At 52.4% G+C, this 15,233-nt stretch overlaps 1 protein-coding gene across 5 annotated transcripts in view; it reads right to left on the bottom strand.

Annotated features, from left to right (window-relative positions):
- The window catches only part of sycp1 (synaptonemal complex protein 1), a 741,816-nt gene that overhangs the window by 248,826 nt on the left and 477,757 nt on the right, over positions 1-15,233 (bottom strand). For 3 of the 5 annotated variants that reach the window (XM_038820847.1, XM_038820846.1, XM_038820844.1), the window contains one exon: positions 984-1,046. The exons of the other annotated variants lie outside the window; for them this stretch is intronic. In XM_038820847.1, the coding sequence (XP_038676775.1) occupies positions 984-1,046 (63 nt within the window). The remainder of the gene's footprint in view (positions 1-983; positions 1,047-15,233) is intronic. 5 annotated transcript variants of the gene reach the window in all.

Here is a 15,233-nt window from a genome sequence, read left to right on the forward strand (position 1 = left end):
TGTTGGAGCTGCACTCATCCAGGCAAATGGAGAGTATTTTATTACACACCTGACCTTGTAGATGGTTGACAGGCTCTGGGGAGTCGGGAGGTGAGTTAGTATCAATATGGCTAGTCTAGTTCAGTTTCTGATCAATGGCAACCCCCAGGATGTTGATTGTGGAGGATTCAGCGATGGGAATGCCATTTAAAAAGGAAGCTCCCTCATAAAATGTATCTACGAGTGAATAATTAAATGTATAAAGAACTTATTGGGTATGTGTATTTAAACGCTTCATAAAAATGCAGTCGAATTTTTGAAAAATACTCCGAGAAATAGCCCACCAAGTTGTATGGTGCCCAATTTAAATCCGTGAGCAGCACAAAAAGACTAATGTAAATAATTGGTGACTTTCCCACAGGAACCATCTGCACAGGATTCTCTTGGATTTGTATATGCTTCTAAAAGCTTAAGATTTGCTGACATCAAACTCATTCATTACAATTTTGACACTCGGGTTGGATTCCTTGATTTAGTGAGTATTCCCAATGAGTGCGTATACTGAGGTTCTTCCACCATTAAATCAAATAATATGGCTAATAATTAAGAAATTGAGATACATTCCGTTGCCATGTACATTTCTTAACTCTATTTTTGTAAAAAACATTTGGACTCTGTCCCAATTATTAAGAATGCGTTTAGAGGGCAGCATGGTGGCCTAGTGGTTAGCACAACCGCCTCATGGCGCTGAGGTCCCAGGTTTGATCCCGGCTCTGGGTCACTGTCTGTGTGGAGTTTGCACATTCTCCCCGTGTCTGCGTGGGTTTCGCCCCCACAACCCAAAAATGTGCACAGTAGGTGGATCGGCCACACTAAATTGTCCCTTATTTGGAAAAAAAATTGGGTAATTTAAATTTATTAAAAAAAAAGAGAATGCGTTTAGTACTTAGTTTACACAATATTGTCTAGCCTCTCTATTATTTATATACTGCAAAGTTTTGCACCTCTTGATTCAGTTCTTCACTGGACTTGTTCTTATTTTCAAGTTGTTTTTTCATGGAGTTCAGCTAGAAATACAAGAAGCGTCAATTAACCTGTTACATTTAAAACAACCAAAAAATAGGGCAGTAACAAATTTGCTGTGAACTGACTAAAACTTTAAACATGGGCTTGAATTTTACTCTCTGTGTCCGCCTGAAGTTGTCGTGCCAAAAGCCTGCTCCCGCCAAAATTCCATTATTGATGTGATATTACACAGTGGCCCAGTGGTTAGTAATTCTGCCTCATAGCGCCAGGGACCAAGGTTCAATTACAGCCTTGGATGACTGGAGTTTTCACATTCTCCCTGTGTCTGTGTGGGTTTCCACTGAATGCGCCAATTTCCCCCACAGACCAAAGATGTGCAGGTTAAGTGGATTGGCCATTTTAAATTGCCCATTAGAGTCCAAAGATGTATAGGTTAGGTTAAGGTGTTATTGAGACAGGGCAGGGAAGAGGGCTTGGATGGGGTGCTCTTTCAGAGGGTCGGTGTAGACTTAATGGAGTGAATGGCCTCATTCAGCCTCCAGTCATGACTTTATGAAGGCAGTAAGGAAACTTGGGTGGGCACTCTGTCTCCCACCCCCATTTCTCTGAACTTTAATCTCCTGTGGCTGTGGAGGCTGTGGCTCAGAATGTAGAATGGTCTTGAGTTCAAAGGAAACTGATTCTGGGACAAAAGCTATTGCTTTTTCCCTTTAAGGATAGTAGACCTAGGGCACAATCGAACGGTAAGGTTTTTAAGTGTCATTTATGGCTGATTTTTCTGGGAGTTCTCCCTGGCTCTGTCAGCGAGTTCTCCACTGCTATCAAATCACACTTAGTCATTGTTTTGGGCCCTGTGGAGTTTTTCACCGGGCTAGCTCACACAAGTGGAGCTGAACTCACTGGCCAGACCGGCTCTTCAGAGCTTGGGCCATAATTTTGAAAGTGTGCACCTGATCTCTAAGTGGGCTTGAAGGTTCCAACACACCCCCAACCCATAGGCAATGTCACCCCCACACGCATGGGCACTATGCCACCCTCCCAAGTGATGATACCACGCTATGGGGGATCATTGAAGGCTCCCCCTTTTCAGGACTTCTTGCACCCCTTATCCCAACTTCCAGGACTCCCCCCCTCCCACCATCCGGAAGCCCCTTCATAATCTGAGTCTGCAGCCACCACGCTGAGTTTACGACGGGTGAGACCACACACGTCCCACGCTGTCGGGAACTCGGCCGGTCGGGGATGAGGCATCGCGGAGTCTCAGGCAATGGTCTGAGGCCGTGGATAAGGCATGCGGCGTGCTGGCGGCGGAGCATCGTGAAAGCAGCTCCGCCCCCGATTTGGGCGACATCACGGATTCTCCAACCTCTCGCTGAACGCGATTTCGGGGATCGGAGAATCCAGCCCCCTGTGTCTTCAAACTAACAGCCATCTTGCCAAAGTTAGCTCTATTGCAATAACCTAAATTGATGATTGTAACATATCGCCATTTATGCTCACGGAGGAGCCAAATGATGCGACCATCAATTCACGCGAAACAGAGAGTAGATGTAAACTGGCTTTAATCGACTAGAACAGTGCCTGCCTGTGACTGCTCTGCTAGTGAGAACCGCCTACAGGGCTGCTGCTCTTTATACCTCCCCTCAAGGGGCAGAGCCAGGGGCGGAGCCCACAAGGGCACCAACCTGATACATTCCATGTAATATCGTACAATGGTCCATAGGTGGAACCCACATGGGCAACAGCGTAATTACAGTGTAATACAGTGGTGAATGGTGAATACAATACGTTCACCACATTCACCTCCTGTTAAAAAATTGAAGTCCGGTAGGGTGAAGGGTTCACAGGGTCAGTCTGTCCGGTGCCCGTATCGTGCACTGTGATCGCCGAAGCTCTGGTATCGCAGCTGGCCTGGGTATTGAACTCATCCGTACGGGCATAGGTGATGAAGCCGCCTGTGCGGGGACAGACGTGGACTCCGGGATCGTCTCTTCTAGAGCTTTGTTCCTGTGGGTCGGTGAAGGGGGGAGGAGGAGCAGGAGGGGTGCGGGTGCCATGTAAGGGTGGGGGAGCTAGTCAGTGTAGGTTGGGCGCGGTAATTTGGGGTGGCGGTGGCAGTGGAATCTGCGGGTGCCAGGTCCCGGAGGGAAACCGTGTCTTGTCGGCCGTCCGGGTGTTCTATGTATGCGTACGGGGGTTGGTATGAAGGAGCTGGACCCTCTCGACCAGGGGGTCGGACTTATGGCTCCTGACGTGTTTACGGAGTAAGACGGGCCCCGGTGTCTTCAGCCAGGATGGAAGCGAGACCCCGGAGGTGGATTTCCTGGGGAAAACAAACAGGCGGTCATGAGGGGTCTCGTTTGTGGCCGTGCAAAGGAGGGATCTAATGGAGTGGAGCGCATCGGGGAGGACCTCCTGCCAGTGGGACACTGGAGATTCCTAGACCGTAGGGCCAGGAGGATGGCCTTCCAGACCGTTGTGTTCTCCCTCTCCACCTGCCCGTTTCCCCAGGGGTTATAACTGGTAGTCCTGCTCGAGGCGATGCCCTTACCGAGCAGGTACTGACGCAGTTCGTCGCTCATGAACGACAAGCCCCGGTCACTGTGGACGTATGTGGGGAAACCGAACAGGATGAAGGCACTATGCAGAGCCTTAATGACGGTGGCCGCGGTCATGTCGGGGCAGGGGATTGCAAAGGGGAAGCGGAAGAACTTGTCAACGATGTTGAGGAAATACGTGTTGCGGTTGGTAGAGGGGAGGGACCCTTTGAAGTCAATACTGAGGCGTTCAAAGGGCTGGGATGACTTTACCAGGTGGGCCTTATCTGGTCGATAGAAGTGAGGCTTACATTCCGCGCAGATTTGGCAGTCCCTGGTCATGGCTCTGACCTCCTCGGTGGAGTAGGGCAGGTTGCGGGCCTTGATGTAGTGGAGATATCGGGTGACCGCCGGGTGGCAGAGATCATCGTGGATAGCTCGGAGTTGGTCATCTTGCACGCTGGCGCATGTGCCGCGGGATAGGGCATCTGGGGGCTTGTTGAGCTTCCCAGGACGATACACGATATCGTAATTATAGGTGGAGAGTTCAATCCTCCACCTCAAGATCTTATCATTCTTGATCTTGCCCCGCTGCGCATTATCAAACATGAAGGCTCCCGATCGTTGGTCGGTGACGAGGGTAAACCTCCTACCAGCGAGGTAGTGCCTCCAGTGCCGCACAGCTTCCATGATGGCTTGGGCTTCTTTTTCGACTGAGGAGTGTCGAATTTCGGAGGCGTTGAGGGTACGTGAAAAAAATGCTACTGGCCTGCCCGCCTGGTTAAGGGTGGCGGCAAGGGCGACTTCTGACGCGTCGCTCTCCACCTGGAAGGGGACGGACTCGTCCACCGCGTGCATTGCGGCTTTGGCGATGTCCGCCTTGATGCAGCTGAAGGCCTGGCAGGCCTCGGCCGCCAGTGGGACGGTGGTGACCTTGATTAGTGGGCAGGCTTTGTCCGCAAAGTTGGGGACCCACTGGGCGTAATAGGAAAAGGACCCGAGGCACCTTTTCAGGGCCAAGGGGCAGTGGGGAAGGGGGAGTTGCAGGAGGGTGCGCATACGGTCGGGGTCAGGTCCTAGAACTCCATTTTCCACGACGTAGCCGAGAATGGCTAGTCTGGTTGTGCGGAAAACGCATTTCTCCTTGTTATAAGTGAGGTTAAGGGTTTGGGCAGTTTGGAGAAATCTCTGGAGGTTGATGTTGTGGTCCTGCTGGTCGTGGCCGCAGATGGTGACGTTGTCCAAGTACGGAAATGTGGCCCGCAGCCCATACTGGTCCACCATTCGGTCCATCGTTCTTTGGAAGACCGAGACCCCGTTTGTGACGCCGAAGGGGACCCGGAGGAAGTGGTAAGAGGCGGCCATCTGCCTCAAAGGACATGTAGTGGTGGTCCTCCGGGCGGGTTGGGAGCTGGTAGTATGCAGACTTCAGATCCACCGTGGAGAACACCCGGTAGTGTGCGATCTGGTTAACCATTCTGCGATCCGGGGAAGGGGGTACACATCGAGGTCCGTGTGTCGGTTTATGGTCTGGCTGTAGTCTACAACCATCCGGTTCTTTTCCTCGGTACTGACGACCACCACCTGAGCTCTCCAGGGGCTATTGCTGGCCTCGATGATCCCCTCCCGCAGGAGTCCCTGGACCTCGGACTGGATGAAAGTCCTGTCCTGGATGCTGCACCGCCTGCTTCTGCTGGCGACTGGCTTACAGTCGGCGGTGAGATTAAGAGCCGGGGAGGGTCGACCTTCAGGGTTGCGAGGCCACATACGGTGAGTGGGGGTCGGGGCCCACGAACTTCAGAGTTAGCCTCCTGAAGTTGCACTGGAAGTCCAGTCCCAACAGGAGAGGAGCGCAGAGGTCGGGGAGTACATATAACTTAAAATCGGCGTACTCGGCGCCCTGTATTGCAAGGGTTGCGGTAGTGCACTCCCGGGTCTGCACCGAGTGCAACCCAAAAGCGAGGGAGATGGTTTGAAGTGGAGGGAAGATTGGGAGCGAGCAGCGCCTTACCATGTCTGGATGAATGGAGATCTCCGTGCTCCCGGAGTCGAACAGGCAAGGCGTTACGGTCGGTCATCATGGAACTCCGGAGGTGTTTGGGTTGCTACTGGTCAAGGGTGACCGCGCTGTGTTGTGGGAACACGGCGTGGTCGGAGGTGCTGGGGTGGTCCCAAGATGGCTGACCCCGTCGGTCGCACGTGTCGGGCGGCGCTGCAGATGGCGGCCATGATGGCGGCCCCCATTGGTTGCACGTGTCGGGCGGTGAGGAAGATGGCGGCCCCCATGAGTCGCACGTGGTGGGCCACGTGGGTGACGATGGCCTTGATGGCAGCCCCCGTGAGTCGCACATGTTGTGTGGGCTTGAAGATGGCTGCCCCCACGGACAACACGAGGCCGATGACGCGTCCGGGGGGGCGGAGCCGGCAGGCACGCAGCCACATTGTCTGCGGGCCTGTGAGTCTGAGAGTCCGGCCTGTGATTTTGAGGATTTGGATCCGGCCAGGCAAACTTTAGCGAAATGTCCCTTTTTACTGCAGTCGCTGCAATTTACATTCCAAGCCGGGCAGCGCTGCATGGGGTGCTGATGCTGGCCGCAGAAATAGCAGTGTAGCCCCCCGTGTTGGGTGGGCAGCCGCGCGGCACAGGCCTGGGGTACTCTCTGGTCGGATGTCCACGGTGGGGTCGCGTGATCAGACGGGAACGCGTTGAGGCTCTGGAACGCTACTTCCAGGGAGGAGACTAGCTTTACCGTCTCTTCCAGGTTGAGGGCAGATTTCTTGAGTAGGTGCTGTCTCACGTAGTTGGACCTGACTCCAGCCACGTAGGCTTCAGGAACGGCGAGGTCCATATGTTGAGTGGCCGTAACGGCCTGGTAGTTCGAACTTCGCGCAAGGACTTTGAGGTCAAGTAGGTACTCCTCCAGTGATTCCCCGGGGCGTTGGTGGCGAGTATTGAGGAGATGCCACGTGTATACCTTGTCCACTGGCCTTACGTATCGGCACTCCAGTATCGTGAGGGCATCTGCGTAAGTGGAGGCTTCCTTGAGTTGTACAAAGATTCGTTGGCTCATCCGGGTGTGGAGGAGGCTCAGCTTCTGATCGTCGGAGACGGACGACAAGGAGGAGGCGACGAGTTAGGCCTTGAAACAGGGGAGCAAGTGCAAAAAAATCTCTTTGGCCTCGGCGGCTTGCGGGTCGAGTTCCAGTCGGTCAGGTTTGAGGGCCGATTCCATTGTGGTGTTGTAGAAGAATTAAATTGATGCGACCATCAATTCACGCGAAACAGAGAGTAGATGTAAACTGATTTTAATCGACTCGAACAGTGCCTGCCTGCGACTGCTCTGCTAGTGAGAGCCGCCTACAGGGCTGCTGCTCTTTATATCTCCCATCAAAGGGCGGGGCCAGGGGCGGAGCCTACAAGGGCACCAACCTGATAAATTCCATGCAAAATCGTACACTGGTCCATAGGTGGAGCCCACATGGGCAACAGCGTGATACAGTAACATACATGGTGAATGGTTAAAACAATACGTTCACCACACCAAAGACTAATTTTTAGATTTATATAGTTTTATCTGGACTTTCAACTTCTCATTTCTGGTCAGCATGTGAAAGTATGTGTTGCATTTTTTAATTATTTTCTCAGGTTTTGAGTAACTATTAAATTTACTCTTTCTTTGACTCAAGAAAGCCTGGTTAAATTAACTCAAAAAATTAAATTTAAAAAATAAATGCATTTGGATTGGGAAGAGGATCCACTGGAGAAGGGATTCCTTTTAAACTAACTTTGATGCAACCAATTGTGGAGGGGGATGAATAAAGAAGCAGAGGAAGCAAAGTCCTCTTCACGCAGGAGCATAACAAAATCGGGATCCTGTTCAGGAAGTTAACAAATTAGGGGATCTTGTCTGGGGACCGGTCTTAACAGTTTCCACTCCATTTGGAAGGATATGCTGCCCTCAGCACACAGCTGTCTTCATTTAAATGACCTCTTGAGGGCTTCTCTTCTTCTTAGCTAGTTCAGCGGAGTTGATGATGACTTCATTCCAGACTAAAAATGAATTTTCACATGACTAAGGAGACAAATGTGTGACCTGCAGTCTGTCACAGATAGATAGTGGCTGGCGAAGTGAGGTGTCCAGGTTGCAACCCACACCTTTTTCTGTTAATGCTTAGCTTCAGCTTTCTCTTAGAGATAATACTCGAGGTGTTCCAGCTACTTCCCAAGTGCATTTCCTCCACTTCAGGTGATCTTGGGTCAGGGATTCCCAGGTGTCAGTGGGGATGTTGTACTTTTTCAAGGAGGTTTTGAGGGTGTCCTTGAAGTGTTTCCTCTGCCCTCCTGGGGCTCGCTTGCTTTGTCGCAGCAGCTCTGAGTAGAGTACTTATCTCAGGAGTCTCGTGTAAGGCTTTCAGATGATGTGGACCACCTAATATGGTCAATGCTTCGATGCCAGGGATGTTGGCCTAGTAAGAACACTGATGTTGGTGCACTTTTCCTGCCAATGTATTTGCAGGGTCTTGTAAATGCAACGCTGATGGTACTTCTCCATGATTTTGAGGTGCCTGTTGCACATAGTCCAAAGGCAGGATTCTCCGTTTCAGAGAATTGGACGACATGTTAGCACAGTGTTTAGCACTGCTACCTTACAGCTCCAGGAACCCAGGTTCAATTCCAGCCTCAGGTGACTGTTTGTCTGGAGTTTGCACTTCCTCCCTGTGTCTAAGTAGGGTGCACTTTCCAAGGGCCGGTGCAGACTTGATGGGCCAAATGGTCTCCTTCTGCACTGTAAATTATACGATTCTATTCTCTGACTAAGTGCTGACACTAGGACTGAATCTCAGGTATTCGACAGTCTGATGGCGGCGCCGATCCAGGAGCTTTTCAAGACATGCCAATGGACCAGCACCGGCACCATGTGGGCCTAGTACGATTACAAACTAGGCCAGCGTGTGATTCACCATGGTTGGGATTTGCACTTGAAAGCCTGACAAGCTGCAGATGCATGTAAGCACTCCACTCCCCACACATTCTCATTCCAGCCACAAAGACACCACTCCAAAGAGTGGGACCAAGGTTCGCCGGTGCAGAGCTGGACACACTGCTGGATGCCATGGAGGAGAGGCGGGGCACCCGGTCCAAGCGGTGGGAAAGAGGTTGCCACCCGCTAATGTCAACCGGGCCTTGGTGCCGGTAGCAGAGGCAGTGAGCACGGTGGGCCCCACTGCCAAGACCGGGCAGGAAGAAGCTATACAACCTCCGAAAGGTGGCCAGAGTGAGTCATCAGCTCCCTGCCTCCGGCACCACCCAAGTCCCAAACTCCCGCACGGCCCCCAACAGGCGGACAGGTAGGCAGTGCTGGGTGACGCATCAACCACTGTCCTACACACACAAAGCACCCCCTCCCCTCCAAGAGGGCGATTGAACCCCACCCATCGGCAGCCCCCTCGCACCCCACCCTGCACCACATGCCACCATCCATACCGCCCACAATGGCCAGGTGCCCTGCACACAGGCCACTGACCCCCTGCGCTGCACACATCCAAGTGTCTCACACTGTGCATTATCTGTTCCCCAGGAGAAAGCGGCTCAAAACCACAGTGACCGGGATAAGACTGGAGGAGGTCCATCGGACCTGCAGCCCCTCACCTTCGCAGAGCAGAGAGTGTTGGACCTGATCAGTATGGTTGGAGAGTGAGCAGTCGCAATAGCGGAGGTCGGTATCAGAGATCCAAGTGAGCCCCCAATGAATTGCGATGTCCGAGGGTATCTGAGTCACCCCTCTCCCCAACACATCTACCCATGATGTAACCGTGCTTCTTGTCTTTTGTCTTGCAGGATCACCTGACGAAAAGGAGGGGGGTACGTCTGGGTCACTCGCTCTTAGCCACAACCCAGCGTCTCACCTGGTTATGAAGCATGACCATCTGAGGTTCGACCCGTCTGCTGTAGCCCCACAACGCCCCGGAGCACATGCCCGGGGACCACACTGGTTTCTCGTCAGTACTGTCACCGACATCCTCCATCATCGCAGAGACACTCATTGTGGTTGGGCATTTAAATGAAGAAGCTACTGGGACACTCTGCTGCACACCACACATTTGCAGCAGTACATCAGTTGGAGGTAGGCATCCCCAAAGGGGCGGAAAGTTGGAGGGCGGCCTGACTCCAGGGTCTAGCTGCCGTCCAGACCGATCACGGGCTTCTGGAAAGGCTGGTACCATCACTGTTGGAGATGCCGGCGCATGACCGGGGACTAAAGAATGGGAGGAGTCCAACTGCCTGCAAGGGCAGAAGATGGTGCTGACAATGTGTGCCAGCCAGGCCAACACAGCACTGGTGGCATCTGCGATGGAGGCATTGGATGCAAAGGTATCAGCCATGGATCAGGATGTTCAAAGCCTGAGGCAGTCTGTGCGGGTGGTGGTCGATGTACATGACAACGAGTCATGGCTTGCAGACGTCGAGGGCATTGGGCTAGTGCAGGATGGCCTGAGCCTGTCCATAAGTAACGTGGCATAGCCCTGTACTCCACGGCTACGAGCATGGAGACCCTGGTCAAGACAAGAGCAGGATTCTAGAACTGGTAGCGCCATGTGGCAACCCAAGGGAGGGTGAGGTGATTCGGTGCATGCCACGACTGCAGCAGGGGAGGTGTCAGAACACCGCAGTGCCTCCGTATCCTCCCCACCTGTCCATGGTGCATCCGATGGGCAGAGGGCAGAACAGGTCACCTGTGACACCCGGAAGCCATCTGGACCCAGTCGATCTAGAGGACGACTGCCAAAGAGGACCAATGTCGCAAGGCGAGAAACGCAGCAGGCTGCCTCCACTTCTGATGCACCACCCGGGGAGCAAGTAGAAGGAGCGTTAGGGCATATAAGGTCAAACGGTTATACACCAGTTAAGTTGGCATTAGTGAAGCACAAAGGTTAGTGATAGGGGCTCGGGCACAATTCTTGCGTATATCACAATAAACATGAGTACAGTGACATACTCAACTGTCTCAGTCCTCTGTCTCAAGAGTGTGAGGGATGGGCTGTGCTGGGAGCAGAGGGTGTGTTGGGTGGAGCGGCAGAAGGGGGAATGAAGTGGCAGGTGTGGGGCACGCGTGTTGGTGGAGGATATGGGCCAGGGCCCCCAGTGCAGTCAGGGGTTACTATCGGGAACGCCCTCGGAGGTGTCAGGGAATGGGGCCAGATGAAATGAAAAATGAAAATCGCTTATTGTCACGAGTAGGCTTCAATGAAGTTACTGTGAAAAGCCCCTAGTCGCCACATTCCGGCGCCTGTCCGGGGAGGCTGGTACGGGAATCGAACCGTGCTGCTGGCCTGCTTGGTCTGCTTTAAAAGCCAGCGATTTAGCCTTGTGAGCTAAACCAGCCCCTATCTGGGGGCGTCATGTGGCAGGGCCTGCCCGGTGAGTAACCTGCCATCGCACCTCGCTCCGATACCCAAACCTCCAACCCCAGGGGATCGATGGGACCGTAAATTGGAATGGCCAGCATGCTTCCAGGGATTACCCGGGTGGACAGTGGGATGTGCTATTATCATGGAAGAGTCCATTTAAGAAATATTTTGTCTTAGCACATGGCTTCTGTGATGTCATTGCGTGGGTTGAGCAGGGTCGTGGCTCTAGGTTTTACTTTTGCTTTGAGTTTGACCTGTTTTTTTGTATTGCACAGGTTGGAAAGAAGTGTTTCTCTATCTTCAGTTTAAATGCTGTTTCCAGATTACTTGATAACTTAAAAGTAATAACTGTTTTCTGGAAGGAAACCAATCCTGCTGTTTTGGAAAGGAAACAAGAGTATCCATACCAAGCCTTAAAAATAGTAAGAGTGCCATGTGTTGGGCCACATCTTGAAATGAAAATGAAAATCGCTTATTGTCACAAGTAGGCTTCAATGAAGTTACTATCAAAAGCCCCTCGTCGCCACATTCCGGCGCCTGTTCGGGGAGGCTGGTATGGGAAAGGGGTTTCTGGTTTATGGGACCTTGTTATTAGATTTAGTTAAAGGGGGAAAGTTATTGAGGTAACTAGGGGCGGTTTAGCACAGGGCTAAATCGCTGGCTTTGAAGGCAGACCAAACAGGCCAGCAGCACGGTTCAATTCCCGTAACAGCCTCCCCGAACAGGCGCCGGAATGTGGCGACAAGGGGCTTTTCACAGTAACTTCATTTGAAGCCTACTCGTGACAATAAGCGATTTTCATTTCACATAGATAACTGTAGCTGTGTGGAGTAGTTATGTTTGCAGTTGATAAAAATGCTTACTGTGTGTGTTTGTAAAAATGTTAACTAAATTTGTAGAATAAAGCTTGTTTTTGATTAAAAGTGCTTAAGGCCTCTGTTGAATAACACCTGAAAGGCAGGCCCTTGTGCGCATCGAAACAAAAATCGATAAACAGGTGTAGGTCGGGTGAACTCCATGATATACTTTGAAGTTTTCTAAACCCTGGCCCAGAACACTACTAAGGGCGGTTCGTCATCATCCTCCATCCTATAGACCAGACCCACTGATACTGTCAACCCAGGGCCAGCAGCCTGTAGTGGAGCACAAGGGAAGCACCGAAGGGCATTCAGGTGCGTGGGTGGGGGTAGTGCAGGGAGGGGGGAACGGGGGAGGGGACATTTGGCCTGCTGGTGGCCAGGGGGCCTAGTTGGTGAGCCTGGAGGTGATTAGTTTGTTGCATGTGCAGCAGCCCTAGCGCACATATTTTTCGGCCTCCTGTAGCTGCCCAGGCCCCATGCCATGCCCACCCTGGCCCTTGTCTGCATTCTTCTCATCGGACAAGTCCTGGCGCTCATCCTCCTTCTCCAGCAGGTCACCCCTCTGCCACACGATGTAGAGGACGCAGAAGGCCACCACGATGTGGGAGACCCTTCCAGGACTATGTTGGAGGGCCCTCCAGAGCAGTCCAGGCACCTGAACCGTATCTTCAGGACCACGATGCACTGCTCGATGACGCACCTGGTTGCTGCATGGGCAGCAAGTGGTGGGAGTGGTTAGCCTGTGGAATTCATTGCCGCGGAGTGCAGTGGAGGCCGGGACGCTAAATGGCTTCAAGGCAGAGATAGATAAATTCTTGATGTCGCGAGGAATTAAGGGCTACGGGGAGAATGCTGGTAGGTGGAGTTGAAATGCCCATCAGCCATGATTGAATGGCGGAGTGGACTCGATGGGCCGAATGGCCTTACTTCCACTCCTATGTCTTATGGTCTTATGGGCATCGTTATAGCGGTTCTCCACGTTGGACTGAGGCCTCCGGATAGGTGTCATCAGCCACAACCGCTGCGGATAACCACTGTTGCCCAGGAGCCAATCTCTCACACGAGGGAGCGGCGTGAAAGTGTCAGGCACTATTGAGTGTGCCAGGATGAAAGGATTGTGCATACTGCCTTGGTATTGTGCGCAGGTGTGCATGATGTGCAGCTAGTGGTCACACACCAACTGCATGTTGAGGGAGTGAAATCCCTTCCACTGTGTGAATGGCACCCCCTCATGCTCCAGTGCTCGGAGGGGGACATGCGTCCCATCGATCACCCCGTGGACCTGGGGTAACCCAGTGATGGTAACAAATCTCGCTCTCAGGACAACCTGGTGGGCTCGGTCCATATTCAGGTGGATGTATTGTACTGCCCAGACATATAGGGCCTCTATGATAGCGCGGATACACAGAGGTCTGCTATATACCAGACAGGTCCCCACTCGATGCCTGGAAGGACCACATGGCATAAATGTTCAGGGCGACCATCACCTTAATGATCACCAGGGGGCGGATGTCCTCCCACATACCTCCCGCAGCTCCAGATCCCCAATGATGCGGCAGACATGCCATATGGTCTCCCTGGTCACCCGGAGTCTTCAACGACAAGCTCAGTCTGGCAGATCCTCAAACGACAGGTGCTGCCGGTATCCCACCTCTTCCTGTTACTGTTGAATGGCCGGCTCTCCATCCACTCCAGCTGGTCCCTGCTCCTCTGGGGAAGGCTCTAGTTCTGTAGGGTCCTTCTCAACGAGCTTCTGCTCGTACAGCCGCAGTGCATCTGCCAGGCAGATGTTAACCATTCCTAGTTGAATATTGAAATTAATTCTCTGGAGGGGGTGAAGCGCAGACAAGTGAGCATGGTGAGTACTCTAGTGCCCAACCAGGCCCAAAGGGCTGCCCAATGGCTCTGGCTTGCACTGCAGCCCCTGCCCCCACATGTAACCCCCGCTCGCATTCCCAACCCCACCCATTCCTCCTGATACATTGCCTGCTGCACCGCGCCCCTGGCCCCGTCGGTGCATGACACTGGGGGGTCGCTAACTCCACCACCCTTCCCTGCTGGGGTACCGATGGCTTGCACTACCCATGCCAGATACACTCTGCGGCCTCTGTCCTGCGCCCTGCTGTGGGGTCTACTGTGGAAGTCCTCCTCATTGGATCATTGGATTTATTACCCTGCCAGTGGGGTGGCGGGGGGGGGGGGGGGGGGGGGGGACGACGACGACGCAGTGCTCCACCGTCATTGCCATGCTTGGTGGTATGCGTGCGGACAGGCCAGCTACTCACCTGGAGATACTTGAACACATCAGCGTCCGTAAGCCCATATTTCTCCCTCAGATCCCCCAGGCTAGCACATTGACCTTCTAAAAATAAATCTCCCACCTTCTCCAACTTGTTCTCCTTCCACTCCCTAAACTCGCATCTAGCCTAGCAGACTTGAATTGCACATAGTTTTAACCTTAAGGCAGCTTTCAAGTTGAAATGTTGACGGAGCTGTTTGAAATTTTTTATGTGGTTACTACCACCGGTTTGTCGAGTGTTGCTTTGGCACCACCGGGAGCAGAGCCGTTACCAATGCCCACAGGCTTGCCCCCCTCACAGACTCTGCTCCTCCCTGGACTCACAGAGCCTCAGAGAACCTGCACCATTCCAGCACCTTCTCAGCATTAGCAGCCCAATAGTAATCTTAAAAGTTTGGCAAGGCCAAGCCTCCTGCTTGTCTCTTCCTGTACAGCACCATTCTCCTGATCCTCAGGCCCTCACCTGCCCAAATAAACCTTGGTCAATTTCTCTGAAAAATGCCTTGGGCAGGAATACTGGGACACACTGGATTAAAAATTAGGATCTCGGCAAGATATTCATCTCAACCAGTTGTACTCGGTCTGGCAGGAATAGTGGGACACCGTCCTATCTTTGCAGGACCACCCATCAGATTTGTATAGTTTAATCTCGGAGTATCCCCCAGTCCATTGCTTTCTGGACCCCAGATGCTGAAAATTACTTCTCATGAAATGGAATGGTAACCCGCTAAGCCCCCCCCCTCGCTCCAGTGTCCCAACCACAAAGTACTTGCTCTTCTCTATATTTAGCTTACAGCCAGAAAAAACTCCAAACTGCTTCAAGACCTCCATAATGTTTCCACCGGACACCACCAGATCCCTAACATATAATTGCAAATCAGTGGTGTATAGCAAGACCCTATTCTCCACCCCTCCTCTATCTATTCATTCCCAAGCTTTCAAAGCCTTCAGCACCATGGCTAGTGGCTCTATTGTCAACGAAAATAACAAAGGGGATATTGGACATCTTTGCCAAGTACACTGGTATAGACAAAAAGGCTCAGAAGTCACTTTGGTAGTACAAACACTGGAAAGTTGGGCCGCATACAACAGCTGCACCCAGGCTTCAAAGCCTGGTCCGAA

This window comes from Scyliorhinus canicula, chromosome 15 (assembly GCF_902713615.1).
Source record: "Scyliorhinus canicula chromosome 15, sScyCan1.1, whole genome shotgun sequence".
In the NCBI taxonomy this organism is placed as follows: domain Eukaryota; kingdom Metazoa; phylum Chordata; class Chondrichthyes; order Carcharhiniformes; family Scyliorhinidae; genus Scyliorhinus; species Scyliorhinus canicula.